This window comes from Bufo gargarizans, chromosome 3, assembly GCF_014858855.1.
Source record: "Bufo gargarizans isolate SCDJY-AF-19 chromosome 3, ASM1485885v1, whole genome shotgun sequence".
NCBI classification, from domain to species: Eukaryota; Metazoa; Chordata; class Amphibia; order Anura; family Bufonidae; genus Bufo; species Bufo gargarizans.
Window position 1 is genome coordinate 310,658,240 of NC_058082.1, and position 26,335 is coordinate 310,684,574.

The following is a 26,335-nucleotide window of genomic DNA, read 5'->3' on the forward strand; positions in this document are numbered from 1 at the left end:
TGCATCATTACTGATTTTCTCCTAAAATTCTAAATTTTAATTTGCATTATTTTTGTATTTTGTAAATCCACCTTCCTTTGGCTTTCAACACTGCCTGAATCCTTCTGGGCATGATTTTGATCAGATTCAAGCATGTCTTGACTGAAATCTGTTCCCAGGTCTCTTGTACACATTCCCAATGTTGGTGCATACTGGTCGACTCACTTAGGTACAAATACAGCTTTTTTTTTACTCTACCAACAAGTGTTTGATTGGGTTGAGGTCTGGGGACTGTGGGGGCCAATCCAGCACCTCTACTTTATTGTCATTGAACCATTTCTTTGCCAATCTCGAAGTATGCTTTGGGTCGTTTGTTCTGTTGGAACACTATGTCGTCCTTTTCATACTCATAGTACTCGAGTGTACAAAGCAACTCATCTTGTAGGATAGTCAGATATAGCTAAGCATTGAGACCACCATCGAACCTGGTCAAGTATCCAACGCCTTTGGCAGTGTAACAACCCCATAACCTCATATGCTAAATAGTAGCAAGTCCAATTCATGTATGGGATAGCCAAGATGACTGCTGATAAAATGATGGTAGCCTCATATTTAAAACTGTACTGTATGATGAGATATGGAGCAAAAACATTGTTAACCTTTTGCTCGTATATAAAACAGCCCACTCCGGTTTGTTTCTCAACAGGGTTGAGAGAGGCCAGAACATAACTCCTACTGCACCCAGAAGGAAGGTCCTGTTCTTGGATTCTGGCTCTATGTTAGCTTCTGTACTTTCTGAGGCTGCTTCCTCACCTCCTTGCTCCCAGTACTTATCTCTCTTAATTCTCTACCTTCTCTTGTCACTGCGTCAAACAGATTCTGCCCTTCTCTCTCCTGATAGGCCACTGCTCTCTAGGGTCTCATCCATCGGTCCTCTGCTCTATAGGGAGGAACAGGTCCTGATCATTTTTTGACAGCTGAAATATAAATTAGTTTTGCCCTAGGTATCTATTAGGGTCAAAAATACACCAACTTTTTAAAGGAACTGTCCAGTTAGGAGCTCAGAAATTATATGTAAATCAGTACCTACAGAAGATGATTATCTGCTATTTATTTTCCTCAGATCTTGCTGCTGTGGTAGTCTTAGAGACATCCTCTTTGTCATCATTGGTTCGGGCTGCCGCTGTCTTCCTCCTTCCTGAGCTACTGTGTATACACACAAGTCTATCACAGGCTGATCAGGAAGTCATTGCATGGAGAGCTGATTTCCCTTACAGTAAGAGCGTTATGATGATACAGAGTACTTAGCTATCAGTGAGAAAAATATGGACCTTAACCTCTTAAGGACCTCCGCCGTATATGTACAGCGGCGGTCCGGTCCCTAAACATAGCGCCTGCTCGCACGTGCAGCGGGCGCCATAGCCGCCGGGTTTCTGCTACCCATGGCACATGTATGACCCGTGGCACATGTATGCGATCAGCCATAAGGCTGATCGCATGCATTTTACCCTTCAGATGCCGTGACCACGGCATATGATCAGACCGGAAGCAGAAGTCACACGCTTCCGCTTCGGTAACAGCATTCCCCGACTGAGATCGGAGAAACTATACATTGCTGAAATAGCCCGAAGCATGCTTGAGGCTTCGGCGCCTATTTCAGGAATATACCAATACAGGCCACTAGGTTGCAGCATTGTATTGGTATAGTGCAAATGTAGTGTTCAATGATGTCTATATAGACATCAATGAACACAATAGGCAATCTAATGATTGCCAGTTATTGTCACCCAAGGTGACTTAAAAAAAAGGTAAAAAAAAGTTTTACAAATATCAAAAAAAGTTACAAAAAAACTAAACGTTCAAATCACTCCCCTTTCCTTAAAATAAAAATACTTAACCAATAAAAAAATGAACATCATGGGCATCGCCGCGTGCGAAAATGTCCATAAAATTTAAATATAACAATATGAATGGCATACGGCAAATGGCGTAACAGGAAAAAAAAATTAAAAACAGCCAATTTGCCATTTTTGGTTACTTCAACTACCCAATATTTTTTTTTATAAAAAGTGATCAAAAAGTCGCACACACACACTGGTATCACTTAAAGAACAGATTGTCCCACAGCCCCGTACACATTAATAGGGGTCAGAATATGGTTATAATTTTTTTGTTTTCCTAAAAGGTTTAAAAAAAAAATTTCAGTATTAAAACGCAATGAAAAATTATACAAGTGTGGTATCGTTGTAACCGTACTGACCTGGAGAATGAAAGTAACAGGTCAATTTTACCGCATAGTGTACAGTGTTTTAAAAAAAAATAAAAACCCTTATCAGAATTGCGTTTTTTCACAATTCAACCCCAATTGGAATTTCTTTCAGCTTCCTAATACATGGTATCTAACCGTAAATGGTACCATTAGATTGTACAATTTCTCCCTAAAAAAATAAGCCCTCATAAGGCTATATGAATGGAAAAATAAAAAAGTTAGGACTATGGGAATGCGGAGAGTGAAAAATGAAAACGCAAAAATGGAAAATCCCCCAGTCCTGAAGGAGTTATAGGAAATGTGTCATCAGAAAATGACCTATTATTTAAATCACATTTTTATGTTTAACCTATTATTAAAGAATTTTTGTTGGTTAATTTTAATTTTCCATGTCAATATATATATTTAAACAAAAAAACATAAAATCTTGCAGTTTTCACACTGACCACTAAGCCTAATAATAGGCGCCACTTTTTGGTCTGTACAGAACACTTTACTGCAGTTACCTGCTTATCTATAGACAGAGGTCATATCATTACAGGCAGGATTACAATGACAGTGACAGATAAAACAGAATCCACCATTCACAATAGGTGATTGTTATCTATTCTTTCCTAGTACAATGACCTCTGCACAGGTCACAGAACATTCCTAGAAAACTCTCCCATAGAAGTATATGAGGTCCCCACCTGACCATTGTGTCTATGGCCCATGGGGCTGCTGTAAAGCAATTGTTTTGATGATTTCTAAATGCTGTTAAGAACAGCTGATGCAAGATGGCAGCCCCCATAATAATGTTCAGAAAACAGGATAAATACATCTGCAATGTAATATATAAAGCTGAGTGTATGTATGTATGTACGTATGTATGTGTGTGTGTCCACTAAAGGAATCCCTGAAATTTTGCACAGCCGCCTCCTGTGACTCGGGGAACATCATAGACTATGTTTTAAGTGGAGATTTTCACCCCATGCTTTCCAATTATTTGCAGGGCTACTGTGAAGGTCACATTTTAAGTAGACGGGGCACTGTGGGGGGGTTAGCGTTAAGGGGTGGGGGGTTGTGGAGGTCACTGTTAAGCAGGCGGGGTGCTCTAGAGGTCACTGTTATGGGGGATACTGTCAATATCTTTTAACTACACACACAAACATTAAATTAAATAGATGAAAACAGAAAAGGGATACGTGTCACTATCTGGTTTTAACTTGCAGACAAAAAATTTGGGTGACGCATTCCCTTTAAACGTGTAGTTTGATTTGGAAATCCCATAGAAAATTTTGGGTTAGCAGAGGAGAGTTGCCAGATCAGGGCCACCATCTATTAGCGATAGTAGAGAATTACCACAAAGAGCTGGGGACCAGCACCCCATTACACAGGTAGGTCTTGATTTTGATGTACACTACGTAATTCTTCACATCTTTGGTGGTAGCACTGGAATGAAATGGAATACCTGCTGCCAATTCTCCCAATTTATTTGCGGGAGCCTATTTTCATTTTTGAATTTTTTATTTTTCCTCGCCACATTCCAATAGCCATGAAGTTTTTTATTTTTCCATTCACATAACCATATGAGGGCTAATTTTTTCTAGGGAACAAGATGCATTGTGGAGTATAATTGAAAAAAAAAAAATCTGCCGAGGTTTTTGGGGTTTTGACATTACGTCATTCAATGTGAGCTATACATGACATGATGTAATTGATGTAATTATTCTTTAGCTCAATATGATCACAGCGATACCAAACTTGTATAGTTTTTGTATTTTTTTAAAAAAATTAAACATTTGAAAAAATAATAACATAAATCGAAATTTTCTTTGCATTGCCATTTTCTGATATCCATAACTTTTTTTTATATTTCAGTCTACAGAGCTGTATGAGTTTTTTTTTTTTTTTTTGGTCACGAACAAGGTGACCAAAAAATTGTGAATCATGTGTTTTTATTGTTTTTTTTTTCCATTACAGCGTTCACCACACAGGACATTTTTTCAAATATTTTAATGGTTCAGACATTTTTAACATTTTTTTTTTTTACTTTTTTCTTTAACTGTTAACCTCCTTAGGGGGCTAGTACTTGGGATATTTTGATCCTTTGTCCCATTCACCATAACAGATATCTATTAAGGTGAATGGGATTTTGATGCGTCACCTGCTGAGTTGTGCCTTGTGCACATGAAAAGCCTGGGAATCCCCAGCAGGGCCCAGATTGTCATGGCAACTGATCGGAGCCCCGAGATTTCCCTTTGGGGCCTCCGATCGGAAGGCAGAGGGAGCCGCATCCCTCTTGCTTACCCCACAGATGCTGCAATCGCTGATGTTTCGGCATCATTGCCAATCCTGGTCATTGCAGCCGGGTGCCTGCTGTATTATACAGCCGACACCTGCAACGTATGGAGTGGGCTCAGAGCAGCGGCCCGCTTCATAAAATTCCCTGCAAATAATGCTGTACATGTACGGCATTATGCATGAATGGGTTAAGATTTCAGTGGGTCCATATAGGACATTAATGTTTTCAAAAACAGAAATTGTTGTGAAGGGGGATACTTCCTTCTGGCTACTCTGACACTCACACACATACTTTTCATTTATACACTTTTAAGACTCATTTACTTAGTGCGACATTCATCTGCTCCTCTTTACTTTTGCTTTATAGTACATTTTATAACCATATTTTTATTTTGCTTGCATTAAATGTGTTTCGAGCAGCCCCAGATGCTGTAAACCAAACAGCGGACCGAGCTGGAAGCAGAAGGATCCGTACACTGTGTAGTGGCCGTGTCAGGATACCAAAATTCAGCTTCCAAAATTAGGATATAAATATTATACAAGGATGACGTGCAGGTAGGCATGAAATGTCACCTCTGGACTGCTCACATGCTGGTGCAGCGTCCCACATCAGTGTGTAAATGGGACACTTTAAACATCTGCCTATGTATTTGCATTGTATGGTATTTCCTATTATCAGTCTGGCATTGTCATTTCACCCATTTGCCCCTAGGTGGTGCTCTCACCATATATATATATATATATATATATATATATATATATATATAGCAGAAAAGGAGATTTGGCGGCACCAGTCTGTTGGCTCAGGTGCTATGTCCAAAGGAATGAGCTTTCCACCTTCTAATATATGCAGAGAATCGGACAGCACTCCAAGACTTGAAAAAAGTAGAAATCTTTATTCACCCATGTGAAAAATAATTGCAACGTTTCAGCTCACAATCGAGCCTTTCTCAAGGCTTGAGAAAGGCTCGATTGTGAGCTGAAACGTTGCAATTATTTTTCACATGGGTGAATAAAGATTTCTACTTTTTTCAAGTCTTGGAGTGCTGTCCGATTCTCTGCATATATATATATATATATATATATATACACATATATATATATATATATATATCTTAGGTGTGTCTAGCTTAGATGAGAAGAATGTAGAGAAGAACAGGAAGAGAAGAAGTTAGTGAGAGGAGGAAAAGCAAGTGTATGGAGGAGAGAAACAGGCATCGTCCACCATGTAGTCTGGAGGGAGTACAGCGAACATTTCTCTACAGCAACCAAGCACCAGACAGTGAGTCTATGTATAAATATGAAGCAAGCCTTGAGAGGGTTACAGCTGAATCTAGCTTATGGACCTCATCAGCACCAGTGCCTGAGAGTAACTTTCTAAGTGCTAGGACACGTATGGGTAATTAGTGCGCAGAATTGTCCTTGTCCACTACACAAGCCTTCCGGGACATAGTGGAAAAAACTAAACCTTTTTAGTGGAGCATCCTGCAAATAATGTAGCAGAAGACTGATGCCTGCCGCGAGGGGAACACCCTTATTGGATAGCTCAAGACAAGTCGAAAACAGCATATTTAGTACCAGTGTGCTATAGTTTGGACTTAGAATAACTACAGAAGTCTTGTCTGTAAAGGGTCTACTTTAAAAGGGACAACTCCTTCATTGACAACTGCCACTACCTAATAATAGGATTACAAGTGAACTTATTATTACTTATGCTATACAAAAAACTTTCCATTGATGAACTGTACCAACTGTCCAGAGACTATTGATTTGCAGTAAATGTTCAACTGGTTTACAACAACTGAATTTTCATTCTTACTACTATTATACTCATCATTTGCACCTAATGGCGTCATGAACCAGGGGCCCAGCCGCAAAAGCACTTTACACCGATTACCATCAAGGGCACCTTAAGTTTCATCTGGCTGGTGTTCCCTGTAACAGAGAGTGCCCCGGAAGATTTTGTGCTGTCTTCCTCATCACTGCACGCCGGCCCAAGGAGGCATCTGCTAACCGTGAGTACATGAACTATTACACCCATTGGTCCACCGTTAGCCTCACATGTTTTCCCCTGCGTGTCCCGGTCGCTGCACTGGTGAGCTGGACTTGTTCTATTTCCATGTTATTGTGCTGGTATATTTTTGTTCTGTTATGATACACAGCTACAAGCATCATTAAATCTTAATTTCCAGAGATCAAATAGCATATAGATGCATCTAATTGATACTAACCCGGTCCAGGACCATCTGCTCCAGAAACATCTCCTGTCCAACGACTTGTGTTTGACACAAATGCAGCAGTGGAAAAGTAGTGTTTGAGTGGTCCTTCATAATCCACAAGGTTATAGTGTCCGGGCCCTGGGGCAATCGGTGTCTTAGGCATTGGAACTGCAGGAGCTGAGAAACAGAGGTAATGCTTCTTCCTAAAAGATAAAATTAACTTGTTTTACAACACAATACAAATAAAAAACAAAAATCTGAATTTGAATTATGCTACATGTATCTGTGACAGATATTTAATACATTTTTCAGTACAAGCCAAGAGCACATCTCTTGTATCATTATTCCATGCATGAATGCAATCATAAAACATAATCTACAGATCCAAGGGTGTGTATATTCTAGATTAACTTTAAGAATGATGATTTGTTTAAGCTTATCAGGAAAATTAGATTAACTATAAGGTAGATAGCGTTACAAAAAACTTTATTGTTGTACAAAAACATTAAAAGGCTATCTGACAACCGAAATGATTAAGAAGGGGGTCGAGGGTAAGGAGTCATATGTGAATACCCCAGCGTTATTTGCTACACCACCCACATCTATTCTGCTGTATACTGGGTATGGTGGAGATACTTATTCACCCACCTAGCCCACTTAAAACAGTGGCAATGTGGCATCCATCCAGCACACACACGCATGGGGATCACACCTAGAGACCCACCATAGGCTCTGCGTCTATAGAAACATCTGTGCTCTGAAAAGCCCTGTTCTGGTCTGAGGTCCATCTAGGGCACCTTGCAATTTGCAAGGGAGCTGGCGTAGTTTAAAGCCTACAGCCGGTGGCAGCAAGAGTCAGTTATGTAGAGGCCTGTGCCTCTACATAACTTTGGCGTATCCACCACCGGCAGCGTAGAGGGATTAAGGCCGGCGCATAAATAGCCACTCAATAAATGTCTCCCTTTATTCAAGTGTTTCTCACATTTTCTAGTCCCCTTAGGACTGTGATCGTTTTGATCAGGTGTACTATACACTGTAATACTTCTGTATACGTAGTGCACAATGATTCTGACAGGCATTTTATTATTTTGTTTTATTACTTTTTCTTTTTGTGGTCGGGACAAACAGATAAAAAAATATAAAAATTTTAATTAATTGTGAACTTGCTCCTTAGTCCTGCATACATTTTTCTTTAGTATCCAGAATAAAGACAATTAATAAAAGTACTGTATTACTAGTAAATCCTTTTGCGCAAAATGAAAATTCGAACTTTTCTATAAGTTTATAAAACAGTAGTTGCACACAGAGATGAATTGTTGTTAGAAGAATGAAGTATGGTTAGTGGCCTGAGAAAAGAGAACTGCAAGGCTAAAGAAGATAAGCCTTAAGTGATAAATTGCAAATACTAAGACGCAGAACATTGCCGGACAATATGATGACAAATACTGCATTGTTGGTCGCTTACTAACTGCTGTGTTCAATGAATGGGTCATTTTGACAATCAAAACTGTGTAGAAGAATTGTTTGCCTTAGGCATTCGTATTTTGTTTTTCAGGGGAAAAAAAAAAACATTTATTAATCTGTTATGTCCATGAGTTAGGCTACATTCACACTCGTGTTTGGTGCGGATCCGTCATGGATCTGTACAGACGGATCCATTCAGATAATACAACCGCAAGCGTCTGTACAGAACGGATCCGTTTGTATTATCTGTAACATAGCCAAAGAACAACTTTGAAAGTCAATGGAGGGCAGATCCGTTTTCTATTGTGTCAGTGAAAACGGATCCGTTCTGACACACAATGTAAGTCAATGGGGACGGATCCGTTTTCACTCAGTTTCATCAGACGGATCTCACAAACGGAAACCAAAACGCCAGTGTGAAAGTAGCCTTAGCTAGGACAATTATAAAAACACACAAATGACATCACCCATGTGTTACCGAAAAATGTACATTTATAGCACAGGAAATAAGCTGAGCAGGGTAGGGTTGGACTGGCCCACCAGAGTACCAGAGGAAACCTGCTCTGATGTAGTAGTGGGCCCCAAAGGTCCAGCAAAAAAGAACCATTTGGAGCTTCATTTGGAAATAGAAATAAATCCTAGTGGCAAGTGACTTTCATTCAAAACCCATCAGACTTTATTGATGATACAGGGGCTTGGTCCAGGTCCAAGGAACCCCAATCCAAAACTGAAGCAAAGTGGGAGGAGAGAGCTGTCCATTTTAAATGATGGGACATTGTTTTGGTAACAGTTTCTGTTAGCTCAGTGACATGCAGCAGTAGGTTTCTGGGGTCATGGGCCGGTAATGTAAAGAGCGCCTTGTAAAATGATAACAATATCCTAGAAGGTTGATTATGTCTGAAAATGTCCCTATACTTTTACTTTAAAGGGTCATTAGAACTACAAATGTAGCATTTTTTTAGCTCTAATGACTCTTTAAAGTAAAAGTATGGAAAGAAATGTAGTATTGCGTGTAATGTATGGCTGTGGCAGGTCCTCTCTGTCTGATCCTAATGTTTCCTAGTCTCCAGACTGATTACTATCACAGTGTGCTATGGTGTTTCCTTAAAGGGGTATTCTGGTTGTGTAAACTGCACTAAAATAAGTGTCAAAGTCTTAACCCACACTGAAACTGTGTCCAGCGTTACTTTTCTATCCTACTACTGTTCTCCCATTTTCATCTGTAATCCGCTCTTTCTGTTATGGTGCTTTCCCTTACATCCCATGAGCTGGAAACAAACCTTCTGACTACACTGCCCATGATTCTCTCGCACTGTCCCGGGCAGAAATGGGTGGAGCTAATACAAACACTGCCCATAAGTGGGCAGCTCTGGTCATTCCCGTGGTGGGGCTTATATGCCCCGATGTCTCTCGGCTTTAATTGAAGGGAAGGGGTCATTCATGTGAGCACTTCCACTGCTTATGAGGCAGTGGCAGAGAATGACTGTCCATGCTTGACCATGCTGCACAGAAAACTACAGGTCGTATCCATGGAAAACTTTGAATAAGGGCCCATTCAGACGACCGTAGTGCTTTGCGGATCCGCAATTTGCAGATGCGCAAAAAACAGATACTGGCCATGTGCGTTCCGCAATTTGCGGACCGAACATGGCCGCAACCATAATAGAAAATGCCTATTCTTGTCCGCGGAACGCTGAACCGTGGCCCTGCCTGGATATCCCCTGGGGATGCTAGCTGTGGACGCTGACTGCAGCTGGTGAGGCGGGATGTACTATGCCTACATCGAGGTACCCGGGTTGCTCTCCCCGCAGGCCAGCAGCAACTGCAGAGTTAATTAACCCCTTGGCTGGAGTGCGGTGGTGGTTTTTAGGGGCCTCATCAGGGGCGGGAGACACAAGATTGTGCCTATAAGTGTGTGGAGTCGTTAACTGTTCCTCTGTAGGATCTGGAGGAATTCGCCCTGATCTCACCCAGGACAACAATTGCATATCCTGATAGTTTTGTGACCTGTCTGCTCCTTGCATTCCCACAACACTCAAGGGAACTACTATATATACCCTACTTGTGCAAATTCTATCTATATGGGCCGTAAAACAGGCACTCCTGGCAGTATCCCTTCTCCCAAGTTAACGGTGGACAGCATGAGTCAGACGGAGGCCCAGGGGGACGGTTGCCCCTCCGAACAAGTAGAGATTAATCTTAGCAAAATAATGTCTGCAATTACAAACTGCCAGACTGCTCTTACAGTCAAAATAGACCACGTCCAGGCTGATCTCACCTGCCTCCGGCATGATATTGACAAGATACGCGAGAGAACTGCAGAGGTGGAGAGGAGACTGGGAGATGTGGAGGATATGGCGCAACTAGGAGATAACAATGTGCGAGTCCTTCAACAACAACAAGTTAAATCTCTGATAGCAAAAGTGGAAGACGCAGAGAACCGTAACAGACGAAATAACGTCCGCATTATGGGTTTGCCGAAAGGGCTGAGGGCCAATCTCCAGACGACTTTGCGGAGCACCTTATTAAGCAGACTCTGGCCCTAATTACCCTCTCTGACAGTTTTGCGGTTGAACTGGCGCATAGAATCCCCACCAAACCTTTACCTCCAGGGGATCCACCTCGTCCTTTCATCCTAAAAGTCCTAAATTCTAGGGAGCGCGACGCCAGAATCTAATTTTATCCAGATTTCTTCTAGGAAGTCCAGAAACAGAGGAGGCAGTTTACAGCAGTGAGAGCGCGTCTGCGCAAGAAGGGCCTTGCGTATGCCATGCTGTATGCAGCTCGTCTCAGAGTTCAGGACGGAGAGTCGGTGAAGTTCTTCTCCCCTCCGGAAGAAGCATCGGACTGGCTCGATCGGAGGGGCTAAGTACATGCGGGATCCCAGGGTGATGAAACTCTACTTGCATTCATGGACGGCCAAATTATAGGGAGGAGCTGCAGTTGGATTAGATGTCCCAGTTAACCCCTGGTTCCATTTAGTTTAATTAAGGGGTTGTGGACACTTAGTATTGGTTCCCCCGTATTTCCAAAAGAAAGTTAACTTACTTAAGTTCGGGATACCAAGCTCAGATATGTTGTGGAAATCTGGGCAGGGAGGGTGGGTCAGGCCTGACGTTATGGTCTGGTTGGTATGTTCTATCTCTGTTTCATGTCTTGTGGTATGAAAGTGGGTGTGAATGGTCTGGGCAATCTGGGGTCCTTTTGGGTGACAATAGTGAGTTCCCACCATGTTGGCTACCTGTCTATTTGTCTCCTGGAATGTCAGGGGACTCAATGATAAAATCAAAAGGACTTGAAGGGCTATAATCCTGATATGGTGATATTGCAGGAGACACATCTGAAGGGGCAAAGGCTGCTGGCTCTAAGGAGACCGTGGGTGGGATCGAAGTATCATGCTGTTTATAGTACTCACGTGAGGGGAGTCTCAGTGCTCGTGGCGAAATCTCTTCCTTTTCAGCTTGATATGTCTTGCCATTTTGTTATCGTGCATGCGGCAGTGAGGGGCATGGATTATATACTAGCGGGTGTGTACATTCCTCCCCCCTTCCAGAGAGAAGTGTTAGATGACATCATGGGGAGGGTGGCAACTTTACCATCTGCCCCATTGATCCTGATGGGAGATTTAAATGCTGTCCTCGACCCGGATGCAGATAGACTCCGCCCTCAGGTTAACCACAATAGGTCACTAAACAACTGGGCGGATGCATATGCCCTCACGGAGGGATGGAGATATCTGCACCCGGGAGAAAGACAGTACTCCTGCCATTCTGCATCTTATGCAACGCTTTCCCGAATTGATCTAGTATTTGCTAGCAGAGAATTGTTGCCTAACTTAACCAAGGTAGATTATTTACCGAGGGGTATTTCGGATCATGCCCCCCCTATTGGTGTTCCTCACCCAACCATTGACACCCCTTGAGAGGTTGTGGCGGCTCAACTGTAAGTGGTTGGAGGTCCTACCTGTGGCCTGGGCGGCTCAGCAGGGCATGAAAGATTAATGGGCGAACAATGAGGGCTCCTCTGACCCCATAGTAGAGTGGGAGGCCTTTAAGGTAGTTCTGCGTGGTACACTCATACATGCGATAGCCTCGCATAGTAAAGACTTAGGGACTACCAGAGCTATAGTAGACATCGACCTACAGTAGTAGATAAAGAAAGAACATATGTCCAGGCTCCTAGTGAGGACAATCGTATGGCGTGGGAAGAGGCGCAAAGAAGACTTAACCTACACTTGACAGAATATACCCCAAAAAAGCTATTATTTCAAAGACAGGTGGTTTTCTCCGATGGGGACAAGAACGGACGAGCTTTGGCATTTTTGTCCAGAACTGAAACGCCTCAAACTGTGGTCCTCACATTACATGTGTAGATGGGTCTCGGGTAGTTCGACCGGGAGAGATCTGTGAACAATTTGCCCGGTATTACTCTGACCTTTACAGCTCCAAAACACTCTCTTCACCTGTAGATACGTGAGGTTTTTTACAGAGCGTTCCGCTTACTCCTCTATCCCGGATAGATAGGAGTTATCTGGATGGTCCTGTGGATGTGGGGGAGGTTAAGGCGGCAATTGAGAGCATGTCGGTTGGGAAATCGCCTGGTCCGGACGGCTTTCCTTTGGAGTGGTACAAGCTGTGCACAACTGGTCAAGCTCTTTGAATATGCTTTTGAGGCCGATAGGCTGCCCTCGTCTTTTATGGAGGCCACTATCGTTGTAATTCACAAACCGGGGAAGCCTCCGGACCAGTGCAGCTCCTATAGACCAATTTCCCTTCTAAACACGGATACCAAAATTTTGGCAAAAATCTTGGCCAGGCGCCTCGGAGAAGTCATCTTATTGATTATAGACCCAGACCAATCTGGCTTCATGCCAGGCAAGACAACTGATATCAACCTTAGGAGGTTGCTTATTAATTTACAGGTCAGACACGACAATGCAGGGTCGCGAGCGTTTGCTTCGATAATGAGAAAGCCTTCGATTCCGTGGAGTGGCATTTTATTTGGGAGACGCTACACTGCTTGCGATTTCCCTGGTCTTTTATCAGATGGGTCCAGTTGCTGTACCAGGCCCCCAAGGCCTGAGTAACGGTAAATGGTTGTCTGTCCCAACCTTTTAGTCTACATAGAGGCATCAGGCAAGGCTGCCCCTTGTCGCCGCTGTTGTTTGCCCTCATTATGGAACCTCTTACCCAACTAATTAATAATAGTTTACTGATAGAGGGATGGATGATAGCAGGTATACAAGAAAAATTAGCGCTATATGCGGATGATATGTTAGTGTACTTGGGAGACGCCGGCCCTTCTCTGGAGGCACTTCTGGACACGGTAGATGGATATGGGAGATATTCGGGCCTCCGGGTGAACTGGGCTAAGTCTAGTTTGTGCTTAGTGGATGTGGATGATAGTTCAGATATATCCCCATTGTCACCCTTGAGAGTGGTGGAAAGTTTTTTATTATTTGGGAATTCAAATTCATAGGGACCCGAGGCAGTTTTATCAACTGAACATGTTGCCTACAATGGAATACATCCCGCGCAAAATAGAAGCGTGGGAGAACCTACCTTTGACCTTGGTGGGTAGAATAAATATTGTCAAAATGGTACTGTTGCCGAAACTTCTTTATATTTACAGGGCAGCTCCAGTTAAAATTCCTAAGTCACACTTCGAATCCATAGATAGACTACTGTCGCCCTTCCTGTGGAGACACCAATCCCCTAGATTGGCTAGGAAAACCCTAAAAGGCTCTGTATACACAAGTGGGTTTGCGAATGCCAAATATGTATGTTCATTATATTGCAACTCAACAGATGTATGCAACTTGGTGGATCAGAGCGGATGCAAACAACCCAGCGGTGGTATTTGAAGCAGCGGTAGTGGGCTCATATGAGGCTCTGGCGAATATGGTATATAGAGGGGGAGGAGTCCCTAGAGCCATGTACTGCACTGAAGCCATGACTAATGTGATTGCGGCGTGGACATGGTTTGTGCAGACACATATTGAGGATCCTAATGGGGAGACTTGGTCTCCATATATACCTCTGTGGCACAATAAGCACCTCGAGAGCTCCTTCTGTTGTCAGGGTTCGAATTTTGGCCTCAAAAAGGGGTAGAATATCTGACACAACTCTTCCATGGAGGGGTATTCCGCTCTTTTGAAGGCCTCCAGAGTGAGTTCAAACTACCTCGAACATGCTTTTATCGTTACCTCCAGCTGAGACATGCCTGTGAGACCTAGATCAAATCCTTATCTATAAAACTTGAATGTGGTCCCCTGGAGTCTATTGCCAGGCGGGTGCATCCGCATAAACCAATTTCTTCCTTTTATGAGGAGATTATGAATTTGCAGGATTCTCTGCTCCAGCATTCGTTTGGGCGCTGGGCTGAGAATATCCCTGAATTGGAGGTGTCTCATCTGGAGGAGTTTCGATCTGCATGGCGGTCATTGGTTATAAGCGCCCGTGACCAGCTTATCCAGATCAAGTGGCTACACAGAGTATACCTGACCCCAGTGTGCCTGTACTACATGCGTCAAATACCTGATCCTTCATGCTCGTGCTGCGGGGAATTAAGAGGGTCCCTATACCATATGATATGGCTGTGCCCTGTTGTGCAGTCGTACTGGGGTGGGATATGTCATTTAATTAACATAAAATTGGGTCTCCCGGGAATTATGCGCACCTATGATATGCTTGTTGGGCCTGGTATCAGAGGTGATTCCCACTAAATATGGCAGGAAATTGCTCCGGCTGTTGATGTTTTATGGTAGGAAAACAATTCTGTTGAATTGGAAACCTCCTAAGCTCCCGACAATTGAAAAGTGGTCACAACTTATAAATAAGGATCTTCAGATGTATAAACTGACGTATCTGGCCAGAGGAGTGCCCAATCGTTTCAATAAGATTTGGGGAGTGTGGGTGCATGCCCAGGGTATGGCTTGAGGACAAATCCGAGTGGGACAACGGATTGCTCAGGCATATGAATGAGTGAGTGAGTGGGTGTCGTAACTAGATTGCAGTACCGTCTATATGACCTGGGGAGATCGCACATTAGATTATATATATATATATACACGACTGTATTAATGGCTCTTGCCCATGGTCACACTATATATGCGAACAATGTATCTGCTGGACTTCTAGGAGATCGGCGTGTGTGCCTTTCCATGTAATTGTTTTCCCCCTTGGGGACTGTTGTATTTTATATCTTGTAAAAGAGATAAATAAACACTATATAAAAAAAAAAAGAGAGAGAGATTGGGGGTCAGCATTTTACGCCAGTCTAGGATTGCCCCTGCGCTGCTGGAGGATGTGCCTAATTTCTGACGAGGCACAGGCCTTAATTAGGCATATCCTCAAGCACTCCGTGCACCTAGACTGAAATCTACTCCAGTTCTTATCTGGAGTAGAATTCAGTCGTCATTTACATCAGTCGATGGCCTGTCTTATAACCCTCCTCTTTTCAGAAAGTGGAGAGGGTGGTGTGCAAACACCACGTGTGCATAAATTTACACCAGGCGATTACATTACTCCTATTGTGTTTTCTTGAATCTGTAAGACCCTTACCGCTTTCTGCAATGGCTATTACTGTAAACTTGATAGATAGATAGATAGATTAGATAGACATATTAGATAGATTAGATAGACAGCTATCCTATAACTTACGGAAAAACAGTCTTTTTTATTGTTCCAGGAGATCCATATGGGTCATAGCTGGTTGGCCCAGGGAAATCTGAGGTCATGTTCATACCATCCCTTGCCGTCTTTGACTTGAAGCATGAAACCAGGACCTTTGGAGATTCTTTAACTAGAGAGTCATTTATTGTGTAGTGACCTAAAATGACATATTGTTCAATTGTGAAGGGCTTAAGTATGAATGTCAAGTTTGGTGCCACTGACATTTGTAAAATACAACCTTCTACAACAATGGTGAAGAGTGATAGTTTTATGTAAGGAAAACAAAAAATGTAAATGCTTATAGATGCCCTGTTACCTGTATCACGTTAGTAACTAGAGTAAATACATACATCGGCTATAATAAGTTATCCCCTATCCTGTGGATAACTATTTGACTGGTGGGGGTTCTACCACTGGGACCCCCACTAATCACGTGAGCGGGGGACCATTACCCCATGGAGCCCCCCTAAATGAATGTAGCAGCTGGTCAGGCATGCGGCGCAGCCTATGGGAGTTCCGGAGATAGGAGAGCACTGTGCGCATGCCTGACCGGCTGCTCCATTCATTTCAGGGGGCTCCATGGGGTTCGGGACCCCTTCTCTCCTGATTAGTAGGGGTCCAAGCAGTAGGACACCCACCGAACTAATAGTTAATAGTCCTGTGGATAGGGGAATGACTTAATATGTCTGGAATACCCCTTTAACATAACCTTTCCAATGGTAAATCTGTAGATGACCAATTCATAGAAAAGAAATCAATTTGTTCTTATGCAACCACCTACTTGTAACATAATGTAATGCCTTTTTCTAGAAAAGCATCTAATCCTACCCGATGTAAACTTTTGATTATCATAAAAACACTGACCCTTTTTAAATTACTTTATTTCTAGAAATCCAAACATTGCCATTGAAGCAGATCTGTCTTCAGAATATGGTGTCCTCCTTAAAAGGGGTTGTCCCACAAAAAAATTTGTACAGTTTTCAAACCAGCACCTGGTTCTGAATACTTTTGTAATTGCATGTAATTAAAAATGTGGCATAGCCGCTGGGTTATTCAATAAAATGTATCTGTATAGCGCCACCTGCTGTTTTTTTTTTGTTCTCATTTCTTTGTCCTGCTCACTGAGAAGGCCGCACATGCTCAGTTCCATCCTGCAACTGCCTCCTGAGCTGTGATAGGGGGAGCTGAGACACGCCTCCTGAGCTGTGATAGAGAGAGCTGAGACACGCCTCCTGAGCTGTGATAGAGAGAGCTGAGACACGCCTCCTGAGCTGTGATAGAGAGAGTATGGACACACCTCCTGAGCTGCAGCAGAAAAGACACTCCCCCAGAGCTGCCAGCTTGACATAAATCTAGCAGATCAATGAATTTGGGGATCTCTGGGTCAATGTGAGTTGCCAGTTTGGTTCTAGTTTTGTCAGAAAGAGATCATCATGTACTATATGATGTCTGATTTTCATTTTTTACATTAGTTATGGGATAACCCCTTTTAAAGGTTAACATCATCTTCATTCTCAAGAGCGATGGGTGTCAGACCTCGACCAATTACAAAGTAATGGCATGTTCTAGTAATATCCCATCACTCTATGAGGTGGAAATAAGTAAATAACCCTGCATATTACAATGAACCATAATATTTAGGCTGTTCTACCAAATGGCACAATACTTTTAGTGTACTATTTGGTATAAGAGGCCAGCAGACCTGTCATCATAACAAGATGCCTTTAAAGAGGACTAGTCACCACGCCTGACGTCTGTTTCAATAAGCATTGACAAAAAATAAAATAAAAAAAATAACGCACCCTGGTAGAAATGTCGGATTGCTGCAAAACTCAGCATGTAGTTTTGTCTCAAACAGATATGTAAATGATTACAGTTGTGGTTTGAGGAGACAAAGATCTTGCCACAAGAGGGCACAAAAGTGCTTCCTCCGCTGACCTATAAAAACACTCTCAGAGGCTTCTTTTGGGTAGTGTACCTCTTGAAGAGAGACTGCTGACTGCTAGATATTCCTCTGCAACACATTCAGAGATTTTTCCCAGTTGACAGACTTTAATAGGAGGTGCATAGTTGAACTGAGAGAAGCAAGATGGTTATTTTAATAAATTCTCAGCGAGCTAGGCTGTTCTGACCTAACTGTTAGGAAGTGTTTGGAGCAGTGGTTACATGAGGGCATGAACATATGGTGAACATGATCCAGATGGTCTCTAGATTTATCCCTGATCGAACATTTATTGGACCCTCTGGGACGCCAGATTTAGTATCCTACGAGTGTGCAGGATCTACATAACCAGCTGCGTCTGTGGGCAAATGTGCTGCAGGATACCATAAGGAACCTACATGCCTCCATGCCCATCTATATGTCATCTTGTACCCAGGCTAGAGGTGGCCAACAGGGTACTAGAGCCTCCTTTTACTTGTACAGTTTACCCCAATACACTTTCCTTTCGCTCTATTGTATTCACTTCCGTATATTATCAGAACGTTCACACATAGAAAGTATCATTCCAACGAATCCTTCTTGGTGTGTCAGGGCTCATTCACATGACCATAGACCATCTGTGCCCATGCTGTGGACTGCAAATTGCGGTCCGCAATGCACAGGCATTGGCTGTGTGAATCCCATTGTGGAGCAGACCAATTTACTTTAATAGGTCCACGGTCCACAATATACAGCAAAAGAGGGACATGTCCTATATTTTGCAATGCGATGGCAAGGACCCAAAAGCCTGCAGAGGAGCTTTATAGTGCTTTCATGGACTTCCAAACCGTGCCTCCGCTCAGCACTGTATCTTGCAGATTGCAGATCCATTCAAGTTAATGGGTTGCAATACAGGCACGGACGGTCTACGGTCGTGTGAATGAGCCCTTAAGCTCTGCATCAATCCTCTGCAGCTGTGGTCCCAACACTCTGGATAGATAGGGGTTTTGCCAGCTGGATATTCACCAATCGCTATTCTAGCAATATGACAACACTTTCTGTTATGGCAAAAATGTATTTACCCCATCAGAACTTACAAGGTGAAGGTCCTTTCAAAGTTTTCAGCTGTATAGAATCCCTCTTGGTTCCTGAGACAAAAGCTGCATGTGCAGATACATTATTATTTGGATGGCAAAAATGTAGAGATACCTGAAGAAAAAAAGAAAAAAAATTAAAAGGAGGTTTTCCAAGACCTTTTAACCGATAAGCTATCTTTTGGATAAGTAATCAGTGTCTGATTGGTGGGGGTCTGACACCAGGGACCCGCACTCCTGTGAGTGTTGCAGCTTTTCCTAGGCCAGTGACGTCACATTCATGGGTCACATGGCCTAGGCAAAGCTCATCCCCAATCAAGGTAAATAGGGCTGAGCAGCGACCATGCCCAGCCTCTGTCCAAAGTATGGCGCTGTACTTGTTAAACTTGGAGAAGGCTGCAGAGCTCACACGATCACCGTAGCCTCCACAGCTGATCGGCAGGGGTCCCAGGCATTGGACCCCCACCAATCAGATACTGATGGCCTATCGAGAGGATGCTGATAACCCCAAACTGCCACTAGTCCCTGAAAGTTGCACTCTACAAGTTTTCAAAGGTGTCTTATTTGCCATAAATGGTGTCTTATACAGTAGCTTTCTAAAGCCAAAATGGTAGAGATGCTGCTGAGAGAAGTCAGGGTGTCTGCACCCTTATCCCATCTGGCCAAAATTGTGTGCATGCGCTGTAGTGGTCTAGTTCTACTGCATGTGCAGTGAAGCACGGTGTACTTGTCCTGGCTTTAGTAGCATGATGCACATGCGCCAGATATAGGTAATCCTATACAGGTTAAAAAAAACAAAATGGAGTTCAAGGATAACATTCAAGATCGGGTTTCATATAGTCTTAATAAAGTAGGATAATTAGCTAATAGTGCACTGCAAATTCTGCTAAACTTTTTGTAGTGATCATGCACATACTGGAAGCAAAAGAGCATTGCATGTGGCCTACTACAAGCAGGAGAACCCGATGCTACACTGAAACGGTCTTGTGTTACCATATATGTGCAATACAGTATATATGAATGAACACTTAAAACTTATTATTATACAATACATAATGGATTATGAATTCATTTAATGAGTGGTAAGGAAAAGTGACAGCAAGTGGAACAAGATATTAAAGAATGGTGTGAACACACAGCGCCTAATGGAAGTTTTAATAAACCAAAAAAAAAATCACGCACAAAGGTGTTCTACTTACATCATACTGAAAAATAAAATATATGCAACAAGGTGTTTTACTTACATCATACTGAAAAATAAAATATATGCAACAAGGTGTTTTACTTACATCATACTGAAAAATAAAATATATGCAAAAAGGTGTTTTACTTACATCATACTGAAAAATAAAATATATGCAAAAGGTGTTCCACTTACATCGTACTGATTTGGAGCTGGTGTCTTCTGTTTTGTATCCTCCACCTTGAGAGCAACAGGCTGATGAAACATACTGGAGTTACTCTTGTTAAAATCCTTCTTTGAGAGCAATGAACCTTGTACATAGTAGGAATTTGGGGCCGGACTGCGCGCTGCCCTAACACGTGAATTTCTCGATACCTAAAGCGATGGAATAGCTGTTATAAACATATACCATTGTTTGTAATGACACAAGACATATGATAACCAGTAAAAGACGTATGCCGCACAGTATTTGTACAATGGAAGCCTAGGGGTGACAGATGTCACCGTATACCTGGCTGGATAACACTTCTCTTGAGTGGTTTGTACAGCATAAGGCCTCATGCGCACAATCTTATCCGCTTTGTGGTGTGCAAACCGTGGATCCGCAAAATACACATACTGTTCATGTGCATGTCGCAATTTTGTTATAGAAATGCCTATTCTTGTACGCAAAATGTACAATAGGACATGTTCTATAATTTGCAGAATGGCACACGAATGGCATCTGTCTCCTGTCCACATTTTTTGCGCACTCATAGAAATGAAGGGGTCAGATTGCAAATGCAGATTGGACATAGACCCAAAATACGGTTGTGTGCATGAGGCCTAATGCTTACTGGAGGTCATTCATCAAAACTGCCTTTGCCCATAGCAACCAAACAGAGTGCAGATTTCATTTTGCCAAAGCAGTTTAAAGAGGTTTTCCAAGTATTTTATATTGATGACCGATCCTCGGGATAGGTCATCAGTATCTGATCAGTGGAGGTCCGACTCACAGCACCCCCATCATTCAGCTGTTTGAGGAGACCACAGCGCTGTGATGAGTGCTGCGGCCTCTTTCTAAGCCGGTGATGTCCCGTTCATTGGTCACCTAAGCTCAGCTCGGTTCCATTCACACGAGCTGCAAGCACAGCCAGTATCCAATGGATGGCACGGTCCTCAGTAAGCTGCGAGAAGGCAGTGTTGCTCAATGGACCACCACAGCCTCTTCAAAAAGTTGATCGGCGGGGTGCCAAGAGTCAGACCCCCACCAATGAGATACTGATGGCCTATCCTGAGGATAGGTCATCAGAGTAAAACACTCGAAAAACTCATGTAAAAAATGAATGAGGCCCATCATCCTTTCCTGACACTCAAGTAGTTCTCTTTGGGGAGGTCGACAGTGTTGTCCATGAGTGTGCCAAGTATTGTCGGACATAGAGACAGACATTTGGACCTATTGCAATACATCATGTCCAATAAAGAGGGGGTATGATATATGGATAGTTATACTTTAAAATCTAAACTTAACAGTTTATTGCCTTTTCAGATTTTCTTTCTACGAAGTAGCAAAGTATAGACAGCTGATCCTAGAAAATCCTAGAGTCCAAATTATTTAGACGTGTGTTTTACCCTTGATGGAAATCCTCCCGTCCCTTTAGATGATAATGAAACATTGTCAGCATTTGGTCCTTTTCCAACATTGTACGATCCCGGGCCTGGATTTTCATTCTGACAGAGAGAAGGATTCACGTGTCTAATTTATTTGCTTTCAGAAATAAAGTAAAAAATATCTGACACAACAATACTAAGCTATCAAGAGGGTTTCTTATATATTCCCTGAGAACCCCGCTGGGCACTGGTAGCACTGATTGGACAGAATCAGACTGTGCAGGGACATTCCAACTGGTAAAACCAATCTGGGCCTTCCTTGAAAACTGCTAGTAATTTATTCATTACTTCTAGCAAGAATAATTAAGGAATTGTACAATACAGTAATAAGAATAAGTGCTCCAGAATTGGGAATGCAAGTAGTTACTAAAACAGATGTGTCTGGAGAGGTTATGGCTCCTCTTTATAGGGGTATTCCCATCTCAGACATTGATGGCATATCTCTAGGATATACATCTAGGATACAATGGTTGCCTCATAATGTCCCGGTTACCAGGCAACCCACAAAACACTGGCCGTAGGAATGTATCTGTCTCGGGCCGATGACGTAATTCCAGGCCAGGAGGAATGACGTACCTCTTCCTGAACATGCTGGTATGTGTGCTCTTCACTTCCAGCATAGACAGCGCATGCGTGGCGGCGTCGGCAGGTCCGCTGACGTCACCGCGCTGCGCTTCAAGCCTCTAACTGAGAGGACACTAGTTGTATAACGTACATTGTCAGCGCATGCGTGAGCACGTCGAATGCATCACGACGTCATCACGCTGCGCTCCAAGCCTCCTTCTGAGGCGAAACGATGTTCAAATAGAAGCGCCCGGCGTCCGGCAAGTAGGCTACATCACGGCCTCAGGAGACACCGCGGCGGTTCATGAGAAGGACGTGACCATCTATAGGCCATCCTTTCAACATTGCCTCGATATCATGAGGCGAGCACGGCGCCCAGATACATAAGTGGAGCCTGGATATGAGGCTACCACCCTAAGGTATCAATTGTGTCAATAATTGCCAAGTACAACTGTGTTGATTATTATATCAAAACCGACACTATATGCTTGTATACTGTATTGCCCCTTTATGTGTGCCTATATGCCCCTGATGAGTTTTTTACGAAACATGCATGTAGGGATTAGCTACACTAGGGCACAATAGGGCCAAGTAGCAATAAGGGCAAGGTTCCGGACGGGGTCGTTCTTATTAGAACGGGTGCTCCGTGGTTAGGACGTAAGGGCCGTGATAGTACCCATAATTCAGGGCTGTCTAGGTACCTCTTATGCACCAATATCCCCGCCCAGCCCTAATTGCGTTATTTTGTAGCTTATCAATCGCTATTCGAACATCAACAGTAACCAGAGGACCTTAACCCATATATACGGTGGGACTACCGGTTACTTTAGGTGCTGCCGAACACCAACCACTCCACAGGTAAGGTGCGGCTGTACACCTCTTTTTTTATTCGTGTATCCTGAGTGTTATCATCACTTTCTCTATATCTAAATTAAACACATAGGGACCCTATTCTATATATAACCAATAAAAGTTAAATTTTTATTATAAATCACCATTTCCACTCCATATACCTAAATTAAAAAGTCTGGTGATATAAATCATCATTTAATATATAGCTTCTTCTAGCTCTAACATATCTCTAGGATATACCATCAATGTCAGATAGGTGCAGATTCTGCTTCTGGTACCTGCTCCCATCTCCAGAACAGGGAGTTCCGAAAATAGCCAAGAAACGTGTTCTGCCATTTTTGGCAAATCCCACAGTGGTAAATGGAGAGCACACTGCGCATGAACGGTCAACTCTCCATTCAGTGCTATGGGACTGCTAGTAATAGCCAAAGCAGTGCTCACCCATTTTCAAAACTTCCATAGTGCTGAATGGAGGGTGGCTTCTCTCCTTTCACTTCAGAGGGCCCCGTTCTGGAGACAGGAGGGGGTCCCAGAAATAGGACCTGCACCTTCAGTATCTGACATTGATGACATATACTAGAGATATGCCACCCATTTCCTTCAGAGTGGTGTCCCATGAAATGGCCGCTGCATGGCCAAGCCGCAGCTGGGCTGCAGCCAAGATCCTAAATCGTTGGCAAAGTGTACGCGGCTTGCCTAAAGTATTGTGGACATTAACAATTAACAGCCAGACAATACATTTTTTAATTTTTAAATCACACAGATTTGGGGTTTTTATACCACACCTTGGCCGCATCTCAGCCATGCAGAGGCTTCTACGTGAATCTGCAAAGTTTCAGTTCAACAATAAAGACATTTTTTCTCAAATTTATATATATATATATATATATATATATATAGTGAGGGGTAGCTTTCTTTTAGGGGATCATTCACACTGATACGGCTTTAGGACACCAAGTTTCAGGTCCAAACAGTGCATTTATTGTGATAAACCAGCACAAGCAAAATGACAAAAATAATAAACACTAGCCCGTCCAGGCTCTAACTAAACATAATATTCCTGACTCACCTAAGTCCCTGTTCACTCCCTGTCAGCCAATGTCCCACAGCCTCCTGGCTGTACAGAGCACAGTACGCCCACTGTCTCCAGTCCAGTGTCTCTTGGGGAATAGTGGTCTCTCAGTCCTCCTGGCTTGGACCACACAGAGCCTCCTGGCCTCTGTCCACAGGCAACACACTTCCCCAAAGTTCATGCTAGCGCCTAGCCTCGTGGCTCCTCAGCCCACACGGCTGAGACCACTCACACAGAGCCTCACCAGGACTCTGCTTCACCAAACACTCCAGAGTGAGCAACACCCAAGATCCAGTAGCAGGATTAAATAGAATCCCTGGACATGAGCATGCCCAGGCACCCACCCAACTCATTGCCTGTTCCCAGTAAAAGGCCGCCCTAAAATAACTGAACCAGCTACACTATCTATATGGTGTCCCCCAACTACTTTAGTGGACACATGAACTAGGGCCTTTACTCCACCAAGGCGGCAAGGCCAGGCCCCTTGGTGACACGCTCCCGGTGCACACAACACCCCTTTTATCCTGCTTCCCTGTGACTTTACTGCACACCTCAATGTTCACATTGCCACAATATATATACACACACATACACAAACATACATACCATTATGTACATACATATACACACTTACGTCTGTGTTTCAATTTCAATCTAATTTGGTAGACTACACAACAAAAAGAAAGCAAGTAGTATGTTCAGAGATTAGAGCAGATCAATCGGCAGAATATACCGCCCTATTCAAAAAAAATCAGTGTCATTCGGCTAATGGGATTGATAAAAGAATCGAGTGAATTCATAGTTATCATACGCCAGCTCATGGTGTTGACTGAGACCTGCTTTGTACATGTGAATAGAGAAGTTAATCATTCACCACAGAGGGAGGCGACGAGCGCTCCCCTCCTGAATACAGCGAACTCTAAATGATCAGCCTGCTGCATTTTTTCATTGCTCCGATCTGACAGACGGTACAAAAGGTGAGACTGGTGTTTCCTATGTGACCTGGAGAGAGAAACACAACTCATTTATTAAGCAGTATGCTCTAAACTAGGTGCAGTTTTGCCCCTCTGTGCACCAGAAATTCAAATGTACGCTAGTTTCTGGTGTGAATTATAGTAAATCCGGTGAGCTGCTGAGGCTCTATCTCTACCGCTAAGCCTCACTTCCTTTTCTCCCTGGCTTATGGCACAAATATGGTGTACACCATTATTTTTTACACCACAAAAGTAACAAATCTCCCCCAAAAGTGTTTTACATATTAAGCTGTGCCATTTTTGTTAACGGTTATACAGACCTGTAGCCAGAGGCGGACTGGCCATAAACCCTACAGGGAAATTTCCCAGTGGGCCAATTCCCAGGGTGCTGCCAAAGACCTCCCATATTTTGCTGACAGATCCACTTTAACGCTTCAGTTTTGTCCCCTTTCATTGTCAATGGGGACAAAAATTAACTGTACAGAATGGAACGCTCCAAAATGCATTCCGTTCCGTTTAGTTGCGTTCCCATACTGGAGAGAAAACCGCAACATGCTGCATTACCCCCAATGCAAGTCAACGGGGACGGATCAGTTTTCTCTGCCACAATAGAAAACGGATCAGTCCTGGCATTGTTAAAGATAATACAACCGGGAAAAAAGTCGCCACCAAAAAAAAAAAAAAAAAAGGTCACACAATCATTACGGCACGCATTCGCTGTGGTATTGTTTCGAACAGCTTCTGCAATGTCACAAGTATTATTTCCAACCAGTGTTGCATTCATTTTTCACCAAGATCTTGCATTGATGATGGTAGTCTGACCGCTGTGCAAAGGCTTCTCCAGCACATCCCAAAGATTCTCAAGGGGGTTAAGGTTTGGACTCTGTGGTGGCCAATCCATGTGTGAAAATGATGTTGCAAAATCATCACACACAAACAAACCTCCTTTACTTCAAATTATAATGGCACAACATTTCCAATAAAACACCATCTCACATGTCACTCTTACATATGTGATCTACCGTAATCGAATGTAAATGCGGCCTACAATATGTAGGCCGTACCATACAAGCCCTCCACTGTCGGGTGAACCAACATAGGTATAACATCCGTAGACAATATCTGAAGCATGGGGTCT

The 26,335-nt window shown here is 43.0% G+C and overlaps 1 protein-coding gene across 1 annotated transcript in view; it reads right to left on the reverse strand.

Moving 5' to 3' along the window:
• The window catches only part of STPG1 (sperm tail PG-rich repeat containing 1), a 94,085-nt gene that overhangs the window by 40,159 nt on the left and 27,591 nt on the right, over nucleotides 1–26,335 (reverse strand). Inside the window, exons 2-6 of the mRNA XM_044288104.1 lie at nucleotides 21,697–21,795; nucleotides 20,281–20,460; nucleotides 18,906–19,017; nucleotides 15,876–16,044; nucleotides 6,763–6,953 (exon numbers count right to left, since the gene is read on the reverse strand). Of these exons, the coding sequence (XP_044144039.1) occupies nucleotides 6,763–6,953; nucleotides 15,876–16,044; nucleotides 18,906–19,017; nucleotides 20,281–20,460; nucleotides 21,697–21,795 (751 nt within the window). The remainder of the gene's footprint in view (nucleotides 1–6,762; nucleotides 6,954–15,875; nucleotides 16,045–18,905; nucleotides 19,018–20,280; nucleotides 20,461–21,696; nucleotides 21,796–26,335) is intronic.